Source organism: Cuculus canorus, chromosome 7 (genome assembly GCF_017976375.1).
Source record: "Cuculus canorus isolate bCucCan1 chromosome 7, bCucCan1.pri, whole genome shotgun sequence".
NCBI classification, from domain to species: domain Eukaryota; kingdom Metazoa; phylum Chordata; class Aves; order Cuculiformes; family Cuculidae; genus Cuculus; species Cuculus canorus.
The window spans coordinates 33,326,051-33,352,120 of record NC_071407.1 but is presented as its reverse complement, the minus strand read 5'-3'; the positions used below and the strand labels follow the sequence as shown (position 1 = coordinate 33,352,120).

Here is a 26,070-nt window from a genome sequence, read left to right as displayed (position 1 = left end):
CATGATAATTCCTCATGACTTCATTTAGGTTAGCTTATTTTTGAGAGCTGTAAGCTGCTGCTCAGGGTGATTAATAGTTGGAGAACGTTGCTGGGACCAAATAAGCTCTGCCAGAGGGATCGATGCATCATCCCAGAGTCACAGCCGTTTCCAGAATGACCACTTACAATTGCAGGACTTTTCAAGGGAAAGATAGAGACTTTTTAACTATCTCAATATCTAACCGAATTTGCAGGTTTTCCACATTGGGAGTCCAGACAAGTACCCAAGGGATGTCAGTGGAAGCTGGAGGAGAAATCAATATTTGTGGGCAAGGTGCAACCACGGCAAATAAGCGTTTTTGTAAGCTAGAGCAGTGTTTGGGTGTGATTCACTATTGTGTAGGATTAAGGTATTTGATATTGTTGTGTAGTGCTTGCTAATGTTAAGCCTTGACTCTACTCTAAAAACAAAATAAGCAAAATCCAGCTTTGTACACTGAAACTTCCTGACGGCTCTCAGCCGATGTCAATAAAGTGTCTGTGTATGTAAGGATTACAGCGCATTTGTCTTGCCTTTCAAAGGCAGAAGCCACAGAGAAATTCAAGAAGAAAACCTACTGGTAACGGTTGGGGAGCAAAAGGAAGATCTCCTGGACCCAGCCATGGGTGTTTGCATCAGATGTGATGCTAACATCCTGCAGAGAACAGGATCACGAGTGCCTTAATTTAAGGTGACATCTACATTTGCAGAAGGAAAAAATAATCCTTGTGCAGCTGAGATCGAACAATCTCAAGTATTTATCAGCTCTGCAGATCCTGCCCAGAATGCAAACTACTTGCTTTTGTTTGAGCCCAGACAAATTGCGCTGCCCCTTTATAATTAGTTTGAGATAAGTCAAGACATGCTATTAAATGATTAGATGACCTTTCATCTGAGTGGGGATTTCAGCCCGTTGGATTCCTGCGGAGTCAGCAGGAAAAAGAGTTATTAGGTTTCTAAAGGAAGAAAGGCAAAGTCTGCTTAGGAGGGAGCAAGTTGGACTGAAAAATGTACAGAGCAGCAAAAATTTAAACAGTTGGAGAAAGTGTCCTAAATTAACCAGAATTAAAAAAAAAAAAAACTTCCAAAAAGGACATAATATCTGAGCACCCTGGACACCAGAAAATGCCCAAATCCCAGCTCTCTATTTTTATGCTAACTTACACCACGCTTGTGTGGAAAGTAGCAATAACTCTTGTAAGCAACAGTGCAGTTAGTGATGTGGGGCAATAAGTACCTAAATAATTCCTGGCAGGTAATGGACTTTTTTTTCTGCTTTTGATGCTTAGTCTATGGTGTGACAGTGAGTGCTTTGAACCTACAGAAAAAGATTTATCCTGAGGCTAAAGTTAGGTTTCTGTGAGAGCATCAGTGGTGTGAATGCTTCCTACAGGAAGAGTAAGGTTTGTCTCTGCAAATTACAGTCATGTTGTGAGTGGTAGGAGAAGGAAACTGGTCAAAGGTGTCAGTTCTTCAGGTATGTTTCACTTATTTAGTCCCAGTATTGATTTCAAATATTTGGTTTGGTTTCTAAAGCTTAAATTGTGTTTGATATTGAAATTCTTAATGATGCCAGGCTCCTGCTGCAGTGGTTCCTCTTGGCTTCCCATCCCTGGTCTTTCCAGCTGCTTTCATGCCTTCCTCTCTCATAGATTATCAGGACAGTTTAAACAGATGGATTTACTGTCAGCTCAACAGAGAGTGAGACGGCACTGGGAAACTGCAGGGAGGGCTTTGCAGGGAATGAGTTTGGGGATGTTATCTGGGTGGAGCTGGGTGATAGAAGGGGTGGCACAGAGCAGCGCTGTCAGGAGAGGCAGCGCCGAAGATCTCCTGGGTGCTCATGAAAGTCAAAGAAGTCACGCTAACTCCTTGACTGCTCTTGTTGATGAAAACAAACTTTTGTGCACAGAGAGGTAGTGGCACACTGCTAATCACAAACTGCCATTTTAATGGTACCTCTTACCTTAAAGAGAGGTATTTCAAAGCTACGAGTCGGTGTTCCCTGCTTGCTACTTTTTTGATATCACCTAGGTTAATGGTTCTTGTGAGTCCCTTCTAAATTAACGAGGTAGCTGGGGCTGTTGAGTGAAGACTGAGCTTGTCCCAGATTCAGATGACAAGAAGCTGCCAGCTGTGGTGACAATACAGGCATTGTCATTGTCCGGGGCCTCATAAAGTGAGATCGAACTGGGAAATGTTAAATGCGCATCCCATGTCCTGAATCACAAATGCACACTCCAAACCCTTTATGCTTTTAATGCAATAAAAGCAAAGGCAGCTGTATACAAACCATTTGGCAGCAGCTGAATGTTCAGGGTATCTGGGACTCTATTAAATCTTTCATGTGCCGTGTCTTGAGCAATATACTACCAGCTGATGCCTGCCTTCTGCTTCACAAATCTGGCAGCATTACGTACAATTTTTTCTAATGGCTGTATTTAACCACTGAAAATTTCCTTTGTGCAGTGAGGGACTGCATTATGCAGAACGGAGACAAAGTAGTCTCTTCTTTCTGCATTCTTGCGTTGCTTCGCATTGTTGAGCTGCTTGAAAAAGGATTGAGATTAATTTAAAAAAAAAATACTTTTGACCTCTTATCGAGTAGATGTTTATTCCTTCCCCAGGAACAGATGCGCTAATGGAGAAGCACAAAAAAGGAAAGATACGTGTTGGGGCACTGATGGTTGGGAGGCGTTTCTGTAATGGGGGATATTTTATGTAGGGTTCCTGTCAGTGGCGGAGGACCCGAGTGTCTGAGCCTGGCTGGGGCAGCACCAACACCAGTCCTGACATTAGTTTGACTTGTGTTAAATCCCTGCCAAGCACTATATTAACATGATCATTAACTATTAGTGGCTGTGGTGGTTATAGTGGTATGGACAGACCCTACAAGGGGCACTGGTGTAGTACTCTCTTGCCCCAGTGGTCCATCGGTTGCCACCCTGTGCTTCCCAAGGGCACTGGTGAGCCACCTCCTGCTCATCTCCCATTGCTCCCCCTTTCACCCTGGAGTGTGAGGAGGCTTGGCTGGAAGAAGGACATTTCATCCATGCCTACATTGGTGTTCTGTTCCAGAAAACAGTGAACAAAAATTTCCAGGACGCTTGAAACTGGCATTGCTTTGTATGTAGGTGATGCTGTTCCATTTCAGAAAACTATTTATTATGATTACAGAGTACAAGAAGTTTTCAACATTTTCTCATTTATTATACTAGGTTTCCATTTTCCCTGCAGAGAAACAAGAAGCAAATGACATAAATATAAAATGCAGTGCCTGTTAAGATATTTCAAGTCACAATCTAAAAAAAAAATAAAAATTTTAGACATTAATGAGCTTCCAGCTGTAATGTGAAATAAATTGAAATCAAGAAAGAATGTTATTTGGTGCCAGGATGGCTGTTACTCAGAGGTTTGTTTTTAGAGAAGTTTTATAGCAATGACCATATTTTAAAGAGATATTGTTAGGTCTTTTCTACTCAAAAAAATTATAAAATATAAAGTTATTTTTGCCTGGTTTATTGAATGTACAACCAGTTTAGTCAGCGTTACGCAGAGATTGGATCCTGCTGGTGCTTTGCATTGTGGTGGGTAGTTCATTATTATTTATTATTAAGATTGCACAAAGCAAGGGTTTTACTTTGTTTTTGTGTTATGAGCAGTCCCTGACAGCTGTAGCTGATGGGCTCTTGCACACCCACAGGGATCAGAGGGGTCCGTGCCAGCCAGGGGACAGTGCTGGGGACACTCCTTCTCGCCGAATAGCTCAGAGGTGCACAGGGGCACAGGCTGTCCTGCCTTGGCCAGCGCAGGACATGGCTCTTTGGGTTGAGCACCATGTGCTTGTTGGCGTTGCTGCAGGCAAGGGGAAGCGACCGGCAGTCGTGGTTTGGTCAAGGGCTGAGCGAGGGTCTGGCAACCCAGTGGCCCAAGCTGTGCCCTGCTGAGCCAGCCAAACCTGCTCCTGTGCCAGCCACGGGTGGGCTCTGCCGGTTGTGCCTGCCTCATGGTCGGGTTTTTACCTGCCGTGCAAAGTGAGAGCTCAACCAAGAGCAAATTGCTCAGGTCAAGCTGCTCAAGAAGCGAGCCTTTAACGTAAGGTCTGAGGTGCACCTGGAGTTATTGCAATACATAATTTTCCATTCATACCGTAATTGTAATGACGACTGCAAAATAATTTCCATAATTTCAGTGTGCATCACTAATTGGGATGTTTTTATCAGGCTAATGATAACCACCTATTATTTTGTCACCTTCTTGCTGTAATGTGTCCTTGATGATATTATATTGTGTGCCATTCGCGCTTGCAAATGGGTACTAATGGCAGTATTTCAGAAGTGTGGAAGAGTTTGGTGGCTCCTGTCTGTCTGCAATGTTCTCTGCCGTCCACAGAAACTCCTTTTTGCTCGCTCCCGTGCTGTGTAGACGTCAGCAGCTCTCTGCCACCCCCAGGTCAGCCTCCCTGCACCACTCCAGAACAAGGCTGCGTGACCAAACTGCCGAATTATTTCTCTTTCAAAGAAAATACATCCAGCACATTGTAATCGTAGACATGTCTGATAATTAAGAGAGGACAGATGTAATTATATCAGACGTAGAAATTTCATTAGTTCATTTAAAAATGGTTACCTTGATAACTAATTAGCTCCTTTAAATATAGTTGCCTTTGTAATTAAGGTCTGGTTATGACTCTGAAGAACAGAGAGAGGCACACCAATGACAGTGCTGGTTGGAAACCTGTGCCAGCCCAGCAGAGTGGGGTGCAAGGGCCAGGTGCCACGTGATCCCACCAGTGCCAGAAGGTGGATGGCTGCAAGCAGCCAGTGGGAAGATGATATTTCACAGGAAAACAGATCCACCGTGGCTTCCTTCTTGCCCAGTCATGAGAACAGGCTGTCCAAGCCCATGCAATGGGGAGCAGACCCAGCAGGGGCGGGAGGCAGGGCGGACCTGGCCGGTGGCAAGCAGCTTGAACTGCAGCATGGTCCATGCCTGGGGAAGGACACATCCCCATTCATCATGGTTTGGTACTCCAGACTGGGAGCCCGGGCTGGGTGTGCAGGAAAGGCTCTGGGATGCTGAAACTGAGCAAGGAAGGTCTGTGTCTTGTAAGGACAGAGTACCACTGCACTTCTAGGGGCATGGTGTTTGTTGTTGTTGTTAACAAATTTGTATTCTAATCGCCTTCTGCTAAAACAAACGGGATCGTTTTGACCTTTCAGAGCACAGCTATGTACGCAATAGATGAAAATCTGCTGGAAGTTGGTGGGTAGCAGATGTGAGCAGAATGGAGTCAAGGCTGGGAGGGAAGCCCTGTGATTGCCCAAACCCACTCTCCATTCAGAAGCAGGGAGCGCGAAGCTCTCTCCCACAGCTCCCAGACACTACTCCCTGCTGGAATGCTCTCCCTGTAGTTGGCCGTCACGTCCAAGAGGAAGTTCTTATGTGGCTGAGCAGTTAAAGACAGTGTGAGTGGAGTGGTGGAGTGCCTAAAACAGGAGTGCATGGGCACTGTGCTTGGTGTTTATATTCCTAGGTCCCAAATCACACCGCAGGGATCAGTTATATTTGATAGCGGGGTGGAAGTACTGCGTGATGTGGGGCTCTGCCTGGTAAAGCAGCAAGCGAGGAGGGGCAAGATTTTACTAAATCTCTTCCTCCCCCCCCCCCCCCTTTCTGTTGTACTTTAGGTGTGTATTGTGCAGAAAAGAGACACTGAAAAGATGTATGCCATGAAGTACATGAACAAGCAGCAGTGCATCGAAAGAGATGAGGTTCGCAATGTGTTCAGAGAGCTGGAAATCCTACAGGAGATCGAGCATGTGTTCCTGGTGAACCTCTGGTGAGTGTCTCCTCCCCTCTGCCTCGTGGGGCCACCTGCGCCATTCCCTGTGGGCTGTGGACATCCCTGGGAGCGTCCCAGTGAGCTGCTACAATGGAAGTTTCATGAAATGTGTTCAGGAATCATAGCACAAAAGATATCCAAACATTATGGCATGAAACATTTTAAAATGTCTTAGCTTCTTTATTTCCATCAAAACCTTTGATGTGTTTAGGGGGATGTTTTCCACTAGCTTTCTTGTAAATGCCGTTATCAGGTCTCTCCCAAGGGACTCTCTGCCAATTTAACCTTAAAGTATTTTTGTATTATGGTACGTTGGTACATGCAGTTTGACTAAGGTGTCTTGGGGCAGTATGATGGTGATATTGCTGTTAAAGAAATAGTCCATCTGATGTTCATGGAGATACTGAGAACTATGACAGTCTGTGGTCATATGAATGACATACTGCGTGGGGCAAATTTTTGTAGCAAATAAGTTTGAAACGTCAAAGAAACTAGCATTTTTAGGCATGATGATTTATAACTTTTATTAATACAAAATCATACAGTTAGACCAAATATGTAGTGTTTTACGCAGTATTTGGTCCCTCTAAAGGATTCTATCTTGCAGAGGCTGCCTAATAGTTTAGATAAACAGAACTGCTCTCAGCCATAGCCAATGTGTTCAGTAAAGCGTTACTGAAGTAGTTTCTAGCTCATGAGGTTTTAGTGGGTGGTTTAAAGCTGTGCTGACCATGTTTAGGTCTGTGCAGGCACTGCAAAGGTGGTTCCACACATGTACACTGAGGGATGCTGGTGGGATGAGGGAATTAATATGGTGCTGGGGAAGCCAAAGAGATACACTGCATGTCATTTTTTCCCTTTTACTAACTAGACTGGATACATTTCAAAAGCATTACCAACTGAAGTTACTTGTTAGATTTCAACCTATAGGAGTTTTTTTTTAAAATTAGACCCTAAGACATTACTTAGTAATGAGGATAATTTTTGCCAGTGCAGACACAATCGATTTAGTATTGAGAAATTTGAGATATAATTATTTCTAGTGGTCTATTGCTGAAAATACGATATGAGATCAGGTGTGTGGCCTTTTTCTGGGGGACAACTAAGGGCAAAAAATGCTTTGCAACACATTCACTGGCCAAATAAAATATATTCCTTTAGAGCTCAGATATACCATTATCAAATCTTGCACAAAAAAAAATAATTTACTAGTTTTAGAAAATAGTGCATTACATCCTAAGATCTGTGATAAATTTGGGATGAGTCCTTAGCAGTCAGCCTCATGACTCTCTCCCAATCCTGCTGCCAGGCAATCCAGGTAGTCCTCTCTCTGCCTTCCCTGCTTTGTGAAGGAGCGCCCAATGTGAGGCAGGGATCAGAAAATCCATCGTCTTCCCCCTGTGGTTGACCAGCATGCCACAAACTGATCCTGTGCCAGCAAACATCTCTGATCACTGCTAGCAGGGGGCTGAGGCAAGAGCAAATACAGGACGCGTTACAGGGTGTTGGAAACAAGGAGTTCATGGCTTATATTCCTAGACTGCAAGAAAAGTCACATTTATGAGACATGATGGAAAACCTTCAACAACCCATTGAGTGGAGGGTGACAGACTAAGAAGGGAAAAGAAGAGTGGTCTCTTCTCTTACAGTATATATGACCTGGGTTGCCCAAACTTTTGACTAGGGTTTATTCCCAAGTGTCTTGCACACTCTTAATGTGGTTTGACATCATAGAATCCCTAGGTCAGAAAAGACCTTTGAGATCACCAAGTCCAACCATACCTGTCTACTATTAAATTCTATCCCCAAGCACTTTATATACTCATCTTTTAAATACCTCCAAGGATGGGGTCTCAATTGCCTCCCTGGGCAGCCGTTCCAGTGCTTCATAATCCTTTCAGTAAAGAAGTTTTTCCTAATGTCCAATGTGAACCTCTCCTGGTGCAGCTTGAGGCCATTCCCTCTCATTCTTGGGAGAAGAGACCAAATGCGTTCTTTCAAATGATAGCTTGCCTTTTTGTGATAGCTGCCTTCTGCAGCTGTGTCATCAAGTTGCGTTGGCACTATTTCTAACCCAGTGGTTTTTGAGATTGTCTGAAAATTTGTGCAGCCGCAAATACAAGGAGGATATAATAATTGTAAAATAAAGGCCACATATTGAGAAATAATAATGGGTAAGCAAAAATGTTCTATTATGTAAAAAATGCATCTGCCATGCACAGTGTACAGTAATATGCTTCAGAGACCACAAGGCTCTTTTTTCTATTGAAATGGTTTTTTTAAGGCTGGAATCAGTGCCTGGTGAATGGCTCCCAGATTTCATAGAGACAGAAGAGGGGCAGAAGCAGCAGTTTTTCTTGGGGAAGCTGCACAGCTCAGGTGGCTGAACAGGCTGAAGCCTGGGCAGCCGGCTGGCCGTGGGCATCCCCTCCCTCTCTGGTGACATTGGATGTGCGGCAGACTGGTAGGCAGGAAGGTATGCAAAAATGCAGAAAGTTTTATACCCGAAGTGATGAGCATTGATAATATTTTACTTTTTCTTTGTTGATCAGTTACTGCAGAATAGCCAAATAAGTTAATATTTTTTTTTTCAGCATTTTGGCAGTAGCAAGTATTTTTTTTCCAACAGTTAATGAAATTCTTGAGAAAACTTACACTTTTAACAATTTTTTCCCTCTCAGTTCATACTTTTAGAGTAAGCCTACGTATAAGAAGAGAGCAGAAGTGTGTGATTCTTAAGTATTGTATAGTCCCACATACTCTTTCCTTAGAAATACTGTTGCCAAATATAACAATTCTACGTTGTTTTGTAGTGTATCCTCACTGCTGTCAGTCTCCTGTGAGATCCACTGCACATTTAGAGAGGCGTCTTACTCTACAGCAAATATAAATCTCTTTTTCTGGTTTTTATGGTTAAATTAGTGCTTGTGTTTTCCAATTCTTTTTCAGGATAGGCATAGATATTTTATGTATAGGTTTATCGGATTGTTCACAATTAAAAATGCAAAGTTTTTCTGAAGTAACTGAGCTCTGCCTGCAGCTTTGCCTGGTGGGGGGGTTACACCGCGGCACTCAGGAGGTGACAGTGGCAGGGCAGGCAAAGTTAATTGAGATATTTACCTCTTCAAAAGAAGCATTTCTTGGTGTAGCAATAGGTTAAAAAAACAAGACAGCATCTCGAGTTGCTCTCGCTTCATTAGGAAGGTGTAAGCACCAAAGTGGGTATATATTTGTAGTGGGAATGTTTGCAGTTTTCACAGGAGCTGTGTAATTAGGAGAGAGAAAAAGCCTGACTGGGCTTGGTGACTCCTGTGAGGCTCAGCCTGCTCACTCACACACTATCGATCCCGCAGGTACTCCTTCCAGGACGAGGAGGACATGTTCATGGTGGTGGACTTGCTTCTCGGTGGCGACCTGCGCTATCATCTACAGCAAAACGTTCAGTTTACCGAAGAAACAGTCAAACTCTACATCTGTGAGATGGCGCTGGCTCTTGACTACCTGCGAAGTCAGCATATTATCCACAGGTAACCACACAGTCTTTTGCTCGCAGTCAGTAGCCAGCACGAGCTGCCTGCGCACCGAGCTGACCGTGGCTGCTTTGGGGTGGGTGATGCCGTCTCTGCTGCAGGGAGGCCCTTAATGTTCTCAATACCCCTGAGCTCAGGAACTGCTGGTGTTAAACCTCACCAGCAGTGCTGGTCCTTGACGTCCTCTGGCTGCCAGTCCTGTTTCCCCATCGCTCAGAGGAAGATTCACACTTCCCCGGGGGGCTAAAAGCATCCTTCAGGATGAGTTTCCAAATGATCGAGGGCTTCACAGAAATAGGCCCAGTCTTGCATTATTAATTTTACTTGGAGATGATGCCCGAACAAGTCTGCTGCTTGCACTTTTTTGCCCAGTTGCCCAGGATATTTCTAGTCTATCATGAAGGGACTTGTCTCATGTTGGGGTATTTTTGGTTTATACCTTTCTAATTTTTGATAGATTAAAAAAAGTTGCAGCTTTTTTTATTGTTGAGTTGCATCCTTGATCTGACTGAGATTTCATCTTGCTGTAACCTTACTTCTTTTCCTAGAGATGTTAAACCAGACAACATCCTCCTCGACGAGCAAGGTAGGATCTCTCTGTCTTGCTTTGTCTGCCTCCTTCATTCGAGGAATAGATTCTTTACGGTCTTGAATACTGTGTGTCTTTTTATCTGGGAAAAGTGTGGAAAAGGCACTACTCCTTCTAACTGATCAGTGTTTGGTTGAACGTACCTGTTCGTTGTAATGCCAGAGAAGATCCACCAAGGGCAGCCCTTCTCATTACCCCCACCTTGCTTTGTCCATACTGTCTCCTCTCTCGCTAGAGCCCCAGTGCGCAGATGACCCGTGCCAGAGACTGGTAACTGGCATTGTGGGAGGGCACAAAGCACAAGAGCTGACCTTGAGTGATCTGTACATATACTTCTAGGATTGTTTTGATGTCTTCCTGGGAGGATGGATCTGGGCTGAGCCACGTGGAGGGAGTTCAGGAACTGGCTGAGAGCATCCATGAGAGCATCCATTGATAATATTATCTCAGTGATCTACATAGGTGAAATACCATAGGAGAACCTATAATGATATCTGTTCCAGTAGTAGACCTTATAAAATGAAGATGCAATCTCTCAGGCCCCAAACCATCTGAGTTTTATCATAATGCCTCAGGAAAACAAAGCTTGCACTTTCATGGAAGTTAATTGGAGAATAGCGTAGGGTGTAAAGCCCAAATGCAAATGTGAAAAAGGAGGTGTAAGGGGACACTTCATAGGACAAGGCAGTCTGTGATTTAAACACCACTTTCATAGCTACCTTGTAGATGGGGAGCAGAAAGCAGTCTCCAGAAGAGCGAGTGAGTTTTCTGTATTATACCAGGCTGGCTTGAAAATAATGACCTTTTCTGAATTTTAACTTTCAGACCTGATGACAGAGAAAGTAGAAAGAGGGAGAAGGTGTTTCAGCACTTCCGGAAATATCTTAGGGTTTGGGAAGTATTGTTATGATTTCATTCAGCTGGCACGTCCAGATTTGCAGTGGTCTGTAGTGAGTGGCAGCGCTGTTCTAGCTCCGGGACTTTGGGGTAGTTGTGGTTCAGTGACTTTCATCAAAGCCACTTCTAGGGTTTTAATCAATGTGACCAATATCTTAGTGTAGTGTTTCCTTGTTGTGTTCTTTGCTGACTATAGGTTCTGGCTACAGCAATTTGACCAAGTGCTGGAGCTGGTGTACGTTACAGGTTTGCTCCAATTATGATTTAAAATCAAGACCCAAAGAGAGGCCAGTCTGAGATTCTGGGGAAGCTTCAGGATCTGTTATGCCCATTGGGTAGGGTCTGACCCTGACCTTCCTGCACCCATGCTACACCGAGAGCCAAAGCTTATGAAGCAAATGTATTCTGACTCTGCATTGCTACTGTTCTGCGTTACAATTAATTCCTTCTTAAAATGTCTCTTTATTTAAGGTCATGCACATTTAACAGATTTTAATATTGCAACAATAATTAGGGATGGTGAAAGAGCAACTGCATTAGCTGGAACAAAGCCATACATGGGTAAGAAATAATAGCTGTTCCTTACGTCTGTATTTTACATTCCGTGTGCTCACCGCATGCTGCCTGACAGTCCCTGTCTGTGACAAAGGCACTGAATTAATTTAGCACGTTAATGCATGCGCCCAAGTCATTCAGTGGAGCCTAATCATTCGAAAAGTGAGACTCCCAGAGTGAATGAGTCGCTGGCAGCACAACCTCCCCATCCCACCCCGGCCTACCCGCTGGCCTCAGGCTGGGACTTGGTGCATCCCAGCAGGCACCAGGTTTCTGCCATCGCTCTCTCAGTTGAGAGGGCTCTCCTAATTTGTGTGAGATAACCCAGCTGCTCAGCCAGGGCAGCCTGCTGCTGCGGCTGCTGCCCCCAACTTGCAAAGCCTCCCCTCGGGTCGCAGTGCTTAAAAATAACCATAAGGTTCGCTTACTGACTTACATGAAATACTGAAATAGAAACAACTGAAATCGGCAAATAACCTGTTGCATTTTGCCCTTTCTGTTCAGCTCCAGAGATTTTCCATTCCTTCCTGAACGGCGGGACGGGCTACTCCTTCGAGGTTGATTGGTGGTCGTTGGGAATCATGGCTTATGAACTGCTGCGGGGCTGGGTAGGGCTCCCGGACGGTCCGAGGTCTAAGAACGCGCTTTCTGAATGACTGCAGAGAGGAAAGGGAATTTCTTCTCATCTTTCCGTTTCTTCCCCCAGAGACCATATGACATCCACTCCAACAACCCCGTGGAGTCTTTAGTTCAGCTTTTCAGCACTGTAAGCGTTCAGTACTCGTCTACGTGGTCAAAAGAAATGGTTGCTCTATTAAGAAAGGTAAATAGTCCTGCTGGTGAAGTTTACATTGTTCATCATCTGCAGTGCATGGAAAATTTTCAGCATATGAATAAATAATATAAAATTGTAATAGGACTGATTTTTATGACTTTGTTGAGGCTTAAGCACAGATTAATCTTACGTTTTGTTTGTTTACTATCCCTTTAATAGGATGTGTTGTGTTTGATAGCAAGGGAAAGAAGAAAGCTGGTTTTGGTGTGACAATCAAATTCCTACCTAGGCTAGAACTGTGCCTTTCCAGCATCCACCTCTGTGACTATCCTAACCTAAAACCACAGCAGTTGTGGCCGAATGGCCGTGTGAGCTGGAAGAGCATGTGCTGTCCCTGCTTTGTTAGCTGCTTCCCATCACCAGGCCAAAGGGTCTGATTCGATGTGTTCAGCTGTTGGAACTGTCTGAAGAGGGGAGGGGTGCGTATTATGGGATAGTCTCCTGCTTTTCTTGTACTGCACACAAGAAAGTTGTTGGTTTGGTGTAGAGGCTTGTTTTAGCTTTGGCTTGCTGGAAAACTCAGAAAAGTAGGTGATGGGTATGCTATAAAAAACATATACACAGCGCTGACAGCAAATAAGTGATTCCAATGTAAGTTAATGTTGGATGGACAATTTACATAATTAGATTTTGTTCTAATGACAAACGGCATTGTTGGTTACTACTGCAGCAGAGCATTCAGCAAGTTCGTATTGCCATCTGCTGGGCTGCCAGCAGTTGGGATTCTAGAGAGTGCGCAGAAATAAGCATCTCTCCAGGAAAATGCAAGCAGCCACTGCAGTCTAGAAAGACCCTCCATATGCCTGGCGTGCCCCAGCGGTAGTCCTGTCTGCTGGGGCAGCCGAGTGGGGGGCTCTGCTGGTGGCCACCTGCCACTGAGGCCAGTTCTTCTCACCATGCCTTGCTCCTCCTTCCTGTTGGGCCAGTGCCATCACGGTGGCCTTGCTCAGGAATTGAGAATTCCTCTCTTTTCATTTGAAAGGTCAAGATAATTTTATGCTGCAAAAAAGTGCCTGAGAAGTTCCTCAGGTGGTATTGCCTGGCCAAGGTGGTGTTTTGTCCCGTGCCCTTCACAAGCATCCCCATGCCTGGGTGCTTGGCAGGCTGTAAGTACCGTCACCATTACCTGCTTCTTGCACAGTTACCTTTGGCATTGGAAAAATACTCAATGCTGATTTTATTTCCTGCAGAAAAGCTATAGCCAGTTATAATTAGCATGCCTAGAACTATGCCACATCTTTTTTAAGGAAATAGTCCTAGATGTGTAGAGAGAGGTTCTACAGTAGGTGTTTATCAGTCGGGAGACTGTATGCACTCAGTTGGTGGATGCCTGAAACCAAGCTGATGGTCAGGACTCAAATTCTCAAATTCCAATGGTCTGGAAAAATGGCAAGAACTGGTCCAGAGGTGGAGTGCTGCTCTGGCACCAGTGGCAGTGGCACAGGCAGGCAGGGTGGTTTGCTCCTGGAGAGGAGTGAAGATGTGTGCAACTTGCCCACCATGAGCATCTCGCACTTCTGGAGAGGAGGGACACACACACGGGGCTCTGAGGATGCACTGCAAAGGTGGCGTCAAATGAGCTTCAGTGAAGATTTTCACGGGGGGAGGCAAGGCACAGCATTTTCTGGAGGCCCTACGCAGATCTTGTGTTATACATCTAACATGGAGGTACATCTCTCCCTGTCAGACATACCTCCAGCAGCCCTGGAAGCCGTATCTCAAGTGAGCTGAGCCTACAGCATGGTATACAGTGCCAAATTCTTCAAAAAATCGGGTCTGTCCTCACACTGGTGTCTCAGTGGATCAAGTGGTCATTTTTCTTCTCTGTGCTTAGTAATGTGTGATCTGTGCTTAGTATGGGATAAATGGAGTAGCATCCCCTGGTGTCACAGAAGTGGTGTGAAAATAGGACACGTGGAGGTTGAAACTGAACAATGATCCTCTTGCAGAATCAATGCCTTTACAAAGGAGCAAAGCCTGTTCTTGGCATGGAGAGGAGTGCACCGGGGCAGCAGCACCTGGGTGCTGTGGTGAAGGGTCATGCATTGTACGTAGGCACAGGAGAAGCAAACCCACGCTGGTCCAAGTGCTCACGGTGCCGAATTTTTTGCTGTCCAGTTTCACGACCTCCAGAACATTGTTCTAATGTGGTTTTTTTCTATAGTCTATTAAAGTATTTCCCATGGCAGAAAGGTGTCTGCGTGGCTGAACCAGTCATCCGAAAGGCAGGATGCTGCTGGGCTCCTGTATTTCTCCTCTGACAGGAATACTTTTCTCTCCCCAGCTGCTGACGGTGAACCCCGAGCATCGCTTTTCCTGTCTGGCTGACATCCAAGCCTCGGCGTACTTGTCCGGCGTGGTCTGGAGCGACATCTGCGAGAAGCGGGTGGAGCCAGGCTTCGTTCCCAATGTGAGTAGGAGCGATCTGTATCCTGACCCTGCGCAGGGTCGGCTCTCATCATTGGAGGAACCACTGCGGTCAGAAGAAGCTTCCTGACGGAGAGTAGTTTGAGTGTATTTGCTGTGAGGTGGTCTCTGCTGTGCCTAACAAGCACGGTGTCATGTCATGTGTCCCGGCAGAAAGGCCGCCTGCACTGCGACCCGACCTTTGAGCTGGAGGAGATGATTCTGGAGTCGAGGCCCTTGCACAAGAAGAAGAAGAGGCTTGCGAAGAACAAGTCGAGGGATAACAGCAAAGACAGCTCACAGTCTGTAAGTGCTTTTTGGAGTAAGGGCCAGCTGGGAAAAAAGGCTGAGCTGCTGAATTTGGGGGCGTGTAGCAGCAGTTACTGAGACAATGCAGTAACTGCAGATTTGATAAGAACATTTGCCGAGTGGAATCTTCCCGATGGCCAAATGTTTCTCTTACATAAGTTTGATAAAACTCTTTCACAGTAATCTGTACTTTGGAAAATGAAATGAGAAACAGAGGTCTGGACATACCAGTCAAGAGAAAAACTGAAAAAAAAAAATACACACCAATGCTACTTCACCTTTCCGAGAGGTGAAGTAGTGTTTGTGGCAGCTGTTGGTGGGGTACACAGAAGCAGTTTATACAAACACTGATGATGTCTGCACAGAAATACCTGGCCAGGCGGTCCCATTTTGGGGTAACTATCCCATGTTTTCTCTCGCTGTGTAGCTGGGTAAGCCCCTCGGCTCTGCTGTGCTCCCGTGCTCTGGCTGTGTGGGCTGAGAGGACAACATATGAGCATGGAAGAAGTGTGCCAGTGTACCTATGAGCACTTCCTGCAGCGAGGGATCCATTAGCCAGGAAATCAGCCTAGAGATGAGATGCATTTTTTTCTTCTTTTCACTGTGGGAATCACAGTGCTTTTGTATCGCTGCGGATATAGATTCATACAAGAAACTCAATTTTACAGAGCAGATGCATCCCTGGAGTCAAACCAGCTCCTTACGCAGTAGAGCAGGTATTTGGTCCTGCAGAGAATAGATTTTATAAGGAGTGTTTGCAGATAGGGCGATGTGCCAGGGAGGCCTGTGAGAGCCAAGGTACATCACCCACTGTCCTTGCTTCCCTTGTGCAGCACCTCTGAGCTATGCAAATCCCAAACTAAGGGAACAAACATTGCCCCCACCAGCAAGGTCAGGACCATCCACTGTCTGAGAGCAGCAAGGGGCATCAGGCAGTATTTTGCCTGTCTGCTTGTCTGCACCAATTAACTGCAATGCATCCCTTCCCTCCTCAGCGGGAGTTAATGCTGCGATCAATGAGACTTACTGTAAATGCTGAAGGATAAATCGGGAAGCGAGGCAGGGGGAAAAAACAGAATAAGCAAATTTGCAGTTACATCTCAGAAGTTTTGCTGCCAAGACTGATAAGGGCACTTTGCCTGCAGGGATTCACAGCTGATTGCCAGCTGCCGGTGCAGACACCAGGCAAGAGCCCTTCTCTTACCATGGCCACAGCCCACGGCTGGAGGTGCACAGGGGGGTGACACAAGGGCTGGGAGAGACTCTGCCTGGGCAGGAAAGAGTCATCTCTGCTTTGGTTGGAGATGGAGTGGAGCAGCAGTGCCTGGCTCCAGAGGAGCTCTCTGCATCTAGGCAGAGGTGATGCGGGAGGTAAAATAAAGGCATAAATTGGGAAGCAAGGCAGTCCACGCGCCTGCATTTCCCTCCTGCCCCGTGGGTGCTGCCAGCTTCCCGGTGTTTGTGCAGCCAGCATACCTGCACAGCTCTGGAGACCGTGTGCAGCCGCCTGGGACAAGGCAGCAGCTTTGTGCTTTGTTCTTGCAAGGACTCACAGGCACAGGCTTTGTGCTGGTCTCTTCTCCACACTGGCTTTCCTTCCTATGGGCAGGTAGCACTCCCCAAAACAGAATACACAGATAAACCTGTTTGTCTGGAAAACAGTGTGCTGTCTGTGTGTTGTGGAAAACTGTGCTCGCTGCAGATGAAACAAACCACCACTGAAAGCCATGAAGGCAGTCAAGCTGTGCTGTTCCTATCCTGGGTTTTGGTTGAAGTTTCTGGTGGCTGAGAGGCTCTGTGCATACAGCTGGAAGCGCCACGCAATGCTGTAGGCAGCAATGAGATGCAAATAGGACTCCTTATACATGCATTGTTTTTCTTCAACAGGAAAATGACTATCTCCAAGAATGCCTTGAAGCTATCCAGCAAGATTTTGTCATCTTTAACCGAGAGAAGTGAGTGTGCGAGGGTAGTTTTTTTGAAAGAAAAAAATACTCTTTTTCCCTGACTTCCCTTAGGATCAGAGTGCCTGACAGCTGGGAGCATCTTGCCATGGGCTTAGCCCTGGGTGTTTAAGGTCAACCAGGGAGCTCAGGTGCTGCCTCTGTATAAAAAGCAGTTCTCACCGTAAAGGGAGAGAAGATCACGGATTATTAATCACTCCCATTAAATAAATATGCTGTAGAGAGACCTCTGGGACTTAACGTATGTATGTGACACTGATTCCGTTCCCCCGTAGCATCTTCTCCTCCATCCTGCTTTTAGAGGATGATGTTTTAGAAAATGAAGGCAGGGAATGTGCTAAAATCTCTGCAGGGCAGAGAAAGAGCTGGAGCTAAAGCAGCTGCTTTCCCCTGTATTCAAGCATGCTGAAAAGGGAATGTTTGGCTTGTAAGTAAAGCAGGAGACAGCATCTGTGGAGGCTGCGTGGAAGGAGCCTGCTGCGCTGGCTGCAGCACAGGGCACTTGTGGCTGAGGTCTGGGTGGGCAGTGCTTCTGAAAGCTGAAGCCTTGAAGGTCACTGTGGAGTATTTCAGAATGTTTCAGTGTGTTTTGCTGGTACATCGGTCCCCATTGTGACCTTTTTATGTGCTCTCTGAAAAGACTCCTCTCATTTACTGTGGGGCTGCTGTAGGAGTGGTGCGTGGGCAACCTGGGGTGCGCTGGCTGCTGTAGACCACCTTCACACCACTCCTGCTGCAGGACATTTGATCTGGGAATTACTGTGTAAAACTTGGTTCCTCTGCTCCACACAGGCTAAAGAAGAGCCAAGAGCAGATGAGCGAGCCCGTGTCCCCCCCTGAGACCACTGACGAAGCCGAGACGGAGGCCGAGTCTGAGACCTCCAACTTGAACATGTGCAGCTCCGTCTGCTCCTCCGCGGGCAGTAGCTAGGCTGCAGCAACTGGGCGAGGGTCGCTGGCCCACGCCACACTGATAACTCGTTCTCAGGTTGCGCTGAGCACCACAGGCTATCCTCCGATTCCACCGGAGAGCACCGACAACTAGTCTTGCCAAGCTGTAGCAAAACAGATAGTTCTTACAGAACTGCATTCCTGGATTTAATGGAGCGCCAGTTCCTGTCGTGGGTAAAGATACTTGCTATGCAACTTGTTGGAGGAGGTAGATCAACTTCTTTACTTGGTCTTTTTTAATGTCAGATTGCTGATCTGCACATGTTTTTAATACAGAAAGATGACAAGAAAAGAAGTCATGTCCTTGAGTACAACAAGGGAAGACACCAAGCAGGTGTGGAGAGGGAGGAAGGCTGAATGTGCAGTTTAAATTTTACTTTGGCGTTCTCTGTTCATAAAGGCTGCTGTACGGACAAGCAATCCTGGTGTAAATCGGAGCAGCCCCTCTCCGGGCTATGGCAGGCAGCACCAGCCTTCAAGGAGCCTCGAGCTGTTTGGGTCCTGCAGCATTAAAGACATCCCAGGCATGTCTGTGTCCTCTTGTCACCTGTCAGAATTTCTTTCCCAGTTTGGGGCAAATAAATGTTTTTTGTGCACTCCTTGGATTCTTCTGGGGCTGGCTGATGGTTAAACATGTAATTGAAATGCAGAATGTATTTACAATACTTGCTTTCTTCACATACCTGCTGCAAGCAGCAAGGAGCTGTATGAACGGACCGGAGGGTTTGGTTTGCTTTTGTTTGTCTGGGTTCAGAGAAGGCAGTTTATCACAGATTCAGATTTTATTTGAGGCAAAGTGAGTGGCCTTGCAATGCTGCTTGGTTGTGAACGAAGGGAATATCTCGTTTCGCCCTTCTATTTACTTTATTTTCAGTGTAAAGTAGAAATACTGTATATATAATTTACCAATACCTGTTTTAACTTATTAATAAGACCGGAGATCTCTTTACCTGTTTCCAGCTGTGGATATTGCCTTTATTCTTGTTTCAGAAGCCTTCATCATATTAGTTGCTTAATCTGCTGTAGAGTTGCTTTTGGTTACTATTGCTAGAAAGGAGCTATGGGTTCTGCTGCGCCGTGTGGCTGTTGTGATACACAGCGGTTGCGTTAGAACTGCATTCGCTTTCAAACTAGCAACATCTTTTTGCTGCCAGACATTAGGAGATTGCAGGGTTTACACCCTTACTGCATATTTGTAATGCAAAGATGGATAGAAAAAGATTTTAGTGGATGCAGGCTCTTTCAAGATGAATTTTGCTGCATTCTTGGTTTCCATGAGTGAAATAGAAAGGCGTAACTGGTACAAAACAATTTTATACAAAAAAAAAATAACACGACGCATTTATTTTCCACAGTTTTATGTGGAAATTAGTACATGGCTAAAATTGTGCAGAACCAAATTTTCATAGAAGTCTTTAGAAGTGTTTAGGTGTGCAGGCTCGACTTGTTCGGGACAGGGAAGGGAAGCCAAAGCCCCATACTGGTTGCACAGTTATTTCCAGTACAGAGCCAGGTAAACCTTGTCAGACAGCGGCAGCTCTCGCTGGGGGATGAGCATCCGCTCCCTCGGCCAGACCCAGTGAGGGCCCAGGTGTGCAGCGCAGGGTCCCGATGTCGGACGTGGGTCGTGGTAGACGATGGATGCTGGCTGGGCATAGGCACAGTCTGCGCCTCCTTAGGGGCTGCACTGCTAAGAGGCTGAAAGGGAGCTGCAGCCACTCAGTGAGTGAGGTCTGAAATAAATGCTTTCCCCTGCGCCTTTCCCAGCTGGAGGAGGGCACCCGTGTCCTGGCTCTGATCCTGGGCTGTGCTTGAGGGATGTGTCCTTGCTGCCCTGCCAGATGTCCAGTACCAGGGGAACCTCATTACCGTAATCACCTAATTACCTTCTCCTGCACACCAGAGCTGCCAGTGAGCTTGTGTGCTATCTGCGTGGGCAGCCTGATCCTAGCCCCTCTGCTTCCTACACAGTCCTTATGGCCCCTCTCCTCCAGCTGGAGGATGCTGCGTGCCTCGGTGAGCTTGACTCCTGCCATCTGGGAATGGTACCTGTCGGCAGCGGCCGCTAGCGATGGCCAGAGTGCTTTGCAACATAGTAGTAACACTTTAATCTCAAGTCACAAAACTGCATCTGGACTGTCTCTGATTTGCGTCTGATCGGAGTAGTCTGATAACCCTTCTGCTGTGAGGGGCCAGAAACCCACTGCTTGGCCTGCCAGGACTCAGGTGGGACAAGGGAAACAGAATGAGGGTCAAACCCACGTATTTATTCAGGAATTATAAATTACAGATGATTTATTCCACTGCTATTTCAATAAACTCCATTGCACTATTAATCATCTTCCTGTAAATAGTGACAAAACTTTGGACTATCAGAACAAGGAGTGGTTTTGAGCACACTATCCCTTATATGACAGATGCAAATGGATCCTACTCAACCAGAAGCTCTCAGGCCAGGAGAGATGTTGGCAGTTTGGTAGGACGTGTTTAATCAAACATTTTCATCACTTTCCTTAGAACAAGTGACAAACAGCCTTTGAGGTTGAGGTTGGTGTGTGTAGGGAGGAGCTGGCTGACTTCTGCAATGGATGTTTCTCACCCCAGCCCCTCTCCGTGTTGGTCATTTATGTTCCCTTTCCAGCACTGCTCTTTCCAGCACTGTTCCCTTTCCAGCACTACAGCACTGCTGTATCCTCAGCAGAAACCAGGAATGCTTCTAGGGAGACACCAGGCGATTGCTCTTTCCAAGATGAAATAATTTGGGGCAAATTTTGGCTTCTCTGGGAAGCACCACTGAAATGCAGTAACACATTTCCCAGGGACATGCCACAGGAAACTCTGCTTTCTGCCTATTTCTAAATCTTTCCACCTATTTCTAAATCTTAATCACTGAGATAAGTGACAGGACACAGACCTCTAAGATCATTACGCTGAGTAGTAGAGACACCGTGACTACGATATAACTCAAGTGCTCATTTTTGATCTTAAATAATGCATGGTAGTAACTTCACTAGTGTCCACCGGGGACTGGGTTTTATTGATGCCTGTTTACGCCTAGTCCCTGGAGAAGAAATTACAGAGAAAGAGTAATTAGAAAATGGGAAAAAAAAGGATGAAACAGATATGTGTTTGCTTCATTGTCAAAATTCCCTTGATGGGTTTCAATACTCTGGGCCCTCTGTCCGTGCTGTGCTGCTGCTCTCCAGGTACGTTTTGTGTCGTGTCCCCCATCTCTGTGTCCCTGTAATGAGCCTGTGCTGATTGAGCCTGTCAGCACTGCCCACCCCACAGCTTCCTCCAGGGATGTCCTGTGTGATGCCAACCCCATCCAGGCTGAACTCCTGCAGGTGATGAGAGCCTATTCCCTGCCCCACATCCATCCATCGGTGACTTGCTGTCCCCAGCTGGCTGGCAGAGACTGAAGTGGGGGTGAGGAGTGATCCTTGGCGTGATGAGCGTGCTGAGGATGCTGGGCAGGCGGGCAGGGTTATTCTCTGCCAAAGGGCTGGTTCCAGGGAAAAACATCTGGCTTTGAAATTCTCTGAACCGCTCCTCTCCCATTATTCTCATGGTTGCATTAGAGCCTGATGCAGCTCCAGATGTGAGCAAAACTCACAGTGAAGTCGTGCAACGTTCCTGGTACCAAACCTCATCATGCAGAGCTTGAAAGGAGTCAATAGCAGCTCTGGTTTACATCTCCACTACAACCAGAATACAATAATTTTCTGTATATAAATATTTAAATACATGTATTTTTTGTATGACAGATTTATACAGGGTGTGCCATTATTCGCTGTGAAAAGTCTACATCACTTATAAATTATTCTCCTTAAATTCCTTGTCATAAGATTGTTTTCTTATCTCTGTTGTATTATGAAGTTTTGCAAAGTTGCATATTTTTAAGTGTGTCCATTGAATTCCACAGACTTCACTGGGAATTTTGCATACAAAACAAATACCAGGTCAGGTCCTGATGTTTCCTCTGTTGCCAATTCTTTATTACTCTATACCTTGCCAAAAAGTGATTAAGAGTAATAAAATAATAGCCAAAAAGGCCAATAATATGAATTTGACATTGAACAGTGCTGAAATCCTGATGCCTTGGTAGGGTATTTTTAAAAATTATTTCAGTGGAAACGTAACGTATATCTTTGTATTTTATGTTGATACATTTCTGTAGTTTTATTGCATGAAAATTTTACCATGTCACAGAATATTTAAGTTATGACGAGTTTGTGTTTTTGCAGATACTGCGAGAAGCCATTGCATATGTGGAGTAATAAATGTGTATTTTTAACATTGCCAAGTATTTTTTTGTCATTTTTAGGTTACTGCTCTGTAGGGGGAAGAAAAAATTGAATCTTATAAAAAGTGGCTGTTGCAATTACATTTCTTGTTTACTCATCACAGAGGAGTTGTTTAGCATCCTCACCACCGGCATCAAAGTGCTGAAAGCTTTCTGAAGCCCACTTGGCCCACAAGGAGCCGATGGGATCCTTCCTGCTAAGGCAGAGCCAGGAGTGGGATGAGAGCTGCAGGAACGTGCAAAATAAACGTAACAAATAAAGAAAAGGGGAACAGTTGAATCCAGACATTTTACAGTGTCCCACTTTCTGGTGTCAGTTAGCAGGTGTTTCTAATTCCCTAGGGAGAGTTTATCTGTGGATCTGAGCGCCCTTTTGATGGTGGGTTTGGGTTCTTGGTGAGGAGGAGGAGCACCCTTGGCATGGCCACCAGGCTGGGTTGTCCTGCCCACGCTGGCCCCTGCCTCAGGTCGGACCTGTGCTGCGTGGCTTTGAATCACTCGGTTAATAATGGGCTTGTGCTGGGCTGGTGCCTGGGAATGAGATGGGAGAACAGAGTGGGATGTGGTGGGTCGCATCTCTGCAGGGGCCACCGCACGGTCTGGGTGCCCAGCACCCACCATGAGGCACTGACAGCTTTGGCTCTCTGCGTTTTGCTCTATTTCACTGCACAGCCCTGTATTTTGTATCTTAAGCTGGATAAAAATGGCCCTGGGGAACTTCAGGAGGTCTCTGGGTTTTCTCTTTTCATCAGTACTGGGAATTATTTATTATAGATCTCAGTGCAATGTGCTGGCTTACTTTATCGCAGTGTAGGAACTACAAAGACTCTTCCTCACTTCAAAAGACGTGGTAAAGGAACAAGGCAAAATAATAGATAAGCATCAACTTGGCTCTCTATGGAGCACTTCAACAGTGGTTGGCAGTGCCGTGCCCTGGTCCCGGCAGGGCTGTGCCCAGCCACTAATTTGAGTCTTCTGCTGTGACCCCTCGTGGCATCTGTGGGTGTCCCCAAAGGGCTGAGGGCACATGGTGGCCCCGAGGAGCTGAGCAGCTCACCCCTAGTATGGGGAGAAGACAAAAAGTATAACAAGAGAGTGAGCACAATTCTGCCCTCACAGCCCTCAGCTTACAGAGGGTGAAAAAAGCTGATGGAATCATAGAGTAGTTTGGGTTGGAAGGGACCTTAAAGCCCATCCAGTTCCAACCCCCCTGGCATGGGCAGGGACACCTCCCACTGGCTCAGGCTGCCCAAGGCCCATCCAACCTGGCCTGGAACCCCTCCAGGGATGGGGCAGCCACAGCTTCCCTGGGCAACCTGGGACAGGGCCTCACCACCCTCATGGTGAAGAAATTCTTCCTTATGTCCAGTCTAATTCTGCCCCTCTCCAGTTTATACCCATTGCCCCTCGTCCTATCACTGTAAACCTTTGTGAACAGTCCCTCCCCATCTTTCTTGTAGCCCCTTCAGGTACTGGACCTGTAAGGCCTCCTCGGAGCCTTCTCTTCTCCAGGCTGAACAGCCCCAACTCTCTCAGCCTGTCCTCATATGGGAGGTGCTCCAGCCCTTGGATCATCTTTGTAGCCTCCTCTGGACCCGTTCCAACAGCTCCATCTCCTTCTTATGTTGAGGATTCCAGAACTGGACACAATACTCCAGATGAGGTCTCACAAGAGAGGAACAGAGGGGCAGAATCCCCTCCCTCACCCTGCTGGCCACGCTGCTTTTGATGCAGCCCAGGACACCGTTGGCCTTCTGGGCTGTGAGCGCACACATCTACAGAAGCCACAAATGCAAGCAGCTCCGTAGCTGGCTCCCTGCCCCATGGTCGTTATCACTGTAACTAAACTGCTTCAAACAGCATTTGCTGGGGCTCACCCTAAGGCAGGAATGAGCAGGGAAGAGCTGTCCCCATGCTCCTCACCCAGCTTTGCCTCTCTTCCCTGCTGGAGTTTGTTGTGCTGCTGTTTCGGACCTCTGGACCGGAGGAAGGGTGTGTGCTGGCTGCTGATGCCTGCGCAGAGGGGCTGGAGGGAGCCTGCTTACCCAGCAGAGCAGGTCCAGACACGGTTTGCCACAAGCTGGAAAAAAGAGCATAGAAACACAGTGAACATTTTAAGTCTGTCTGCCAGCTGATTTGCACACTTAGGAGAGCGTCAGGACTGTTTTCACACAGGAAGCGTCTGCCCTGCGGCATCCCTTTCCCCGTTTTCCTCTGCTGCAGCTGGTGAGATGCTGCTGCTGGAGCAGCTGTGCCCCTGCAGCCGTAGGGCACCTCTGGCCACCTCAGCTGCCATGCTGGGCTGCAGGCTGCTCTTGCTCTCGATTTTAGCACCACACGATTGTCTGCTCCTTGTAAAAGTGCATGCATTTAAGACCAACATGCTGCATTGCGTATTCTGGGGGGTTTTTTTTGAGTCGGCAGTTGTTGTCTTTGAATGATACCCTTTTTTTTTAATCTGTTTTTTCTTCCTGCTCTGCTAGGAAGGAGGAGGTTCATCCTCACTCCAAACGCTGGCTGCGGGGCTCGGGGCTGTGGTGCCTCACTGTCTCTGCCACAGAGCCAGACGGCAGGCGCGGAGCCAGGCGTGGGCCATCAGTCAAGGACATGAAGTGCCTCCCCAGTCCTCTTTGCCCGCATGTGCCTGACCCAGAGCCTGCAGGAAAGCTGTCCGAAGAAATTAGGGCCAAACGCAGACCGTTTCCTGGTGGTTTCATTCCCTGGAGGCTCTGGCTGAGTTAGGTCAGCAGGCGGTCGGCTCTGCCAGGACTCCGCTCACCACTGGGAGAGATGCAGAAATGCTCTCGGCCCCATTCCATGTAGTCCGGGTGTACCCCTGTCACCCTGTGGATGTCTGGCAGTTCAGAGAGGCCACTGCCAGCAGACTGTAACTTTTTCCCATTCCTCACATCATCACTTTAAAACTCCATTTAGAAAGAAAATAAATAGATGTTCAATAGTCTTGATGTAAATGCAGGGGAAAAAAAAACCAACCAAAAATCCAACAAATGAAATTAAATAGTTTAAAATTAAATATACAAATACACTCCCCATGTTTGATGCAGAAATTACTATGGGTCATTGCATTAAGCTATGAGATGTAGGTCAGACAATTAAATAAAACCAAACATCCAGCAAAAAAAAATTCCCTCCTGTTTTATATGTGTGAATTCAGATAACAAAGTGTTCATTCATATTTAACTAGTGGGTTGCATAGCAGTGCACATAAGGCGCTGCTGCAGGATGCAGCTCTGGGCGGGTCGTCGGTCCCTTCCACCCCGAGCTCTGCAGGACGGCCCATCCGCACCGTTGCTCAGCACACCAACAGCCCCGACGCTTTCCACCCCCGGTCCCATCAGAGAAAGCCCCACCAGAGAAAGGGTTGTTACCCTTACACATACCTTGCGAACTGATGACAGTACTGAATGTTTCTTTTCATCAGTCATGTATCCAGAGCTGCAGAACACAGTGATTTCAGCTTTCACTGATGGAGCTTACTCATGTTTCCACAACTCTCTTGCTCCCTTTCTTGCTTTCAGACAGAGCTGGAAACCACAGTTTGACATTGCCTAAGGAGAATCTGCATCTCACAGACACATTACAGCATCTCTTACTGCATCTGAACCTCAAAGGCATGGGAAGTAATGCTGACCTAGTGGGAAAAATCAGACCTCCTTCATGGTATTTTAGCTTTACTGGCAAACCAAAAGTTTTCAGTGGGCAGGCTGGCTATGTGACACTGAATCCGACTGAGCAGCTCCTGGCAGGCATACCAGGTCTAAGCAGAAGGGTGGGACTCTCCATTATTCCTTCACAGCTAATAATAAGCCTCTTTTCTTTGTCAAAAGGAAGTACCGTAACC

At 46.5% G+C, this 26,070-nt stretch overlaps 1 protein-coding gene across 2 annotated transcripts in view; it reads left to right on the top strand.

The window, feature by feature from the left end:
* Positions 1-22,199, top strand: part of STK32C (serine/threonine kinase 32C) — a 99,777-nt gene extending 77,578 nt beyond the window's left edge. For both annotated transcript variants that reach the window (XM_054072066.1, XM_054072065.1), the window contains 10 exons: positions 5,712-5,863; positions 9,220-9,393; positions 9,945-9,982; positions 11,354-11,443; positions 11,942-12,045; positions 12,144-12,260; positions 14,557-14,682; positions 14,853-14,984; positions 16,875-16,942; positions 17,744-22,199. In XM_054072066.1, the coding sequence (XP_053928041.1) occupies positions 5,712-5,863; positions 9,220-9,393; positions 9,945-9,982; positions 11,354-11,443; positions 11,942-12,045; positions 12,144-12,260; positions 14,557-14,682; positions 14,853-14,984; positions 16,875-16,942; positions 17,744-17,882 (1,140 nt within the window). In that variant the 3' untranslated portion in view covers positions 17,883-22,199. The remainder of the gene's footprint in view (positions 1-5,711; positions 5,864-9,219; positions 9,394-9,944; positions 9,983-11,353; positions 11,444-11,941; positions 12,046-12,143; positions 12,261-14,556; positions 14,683-14,852; positions 14,985-16,874; positions 16,943-17,743) is intronic.
* Positions 22,200-26,070: the final 3,871 nt, after the last annotated feature.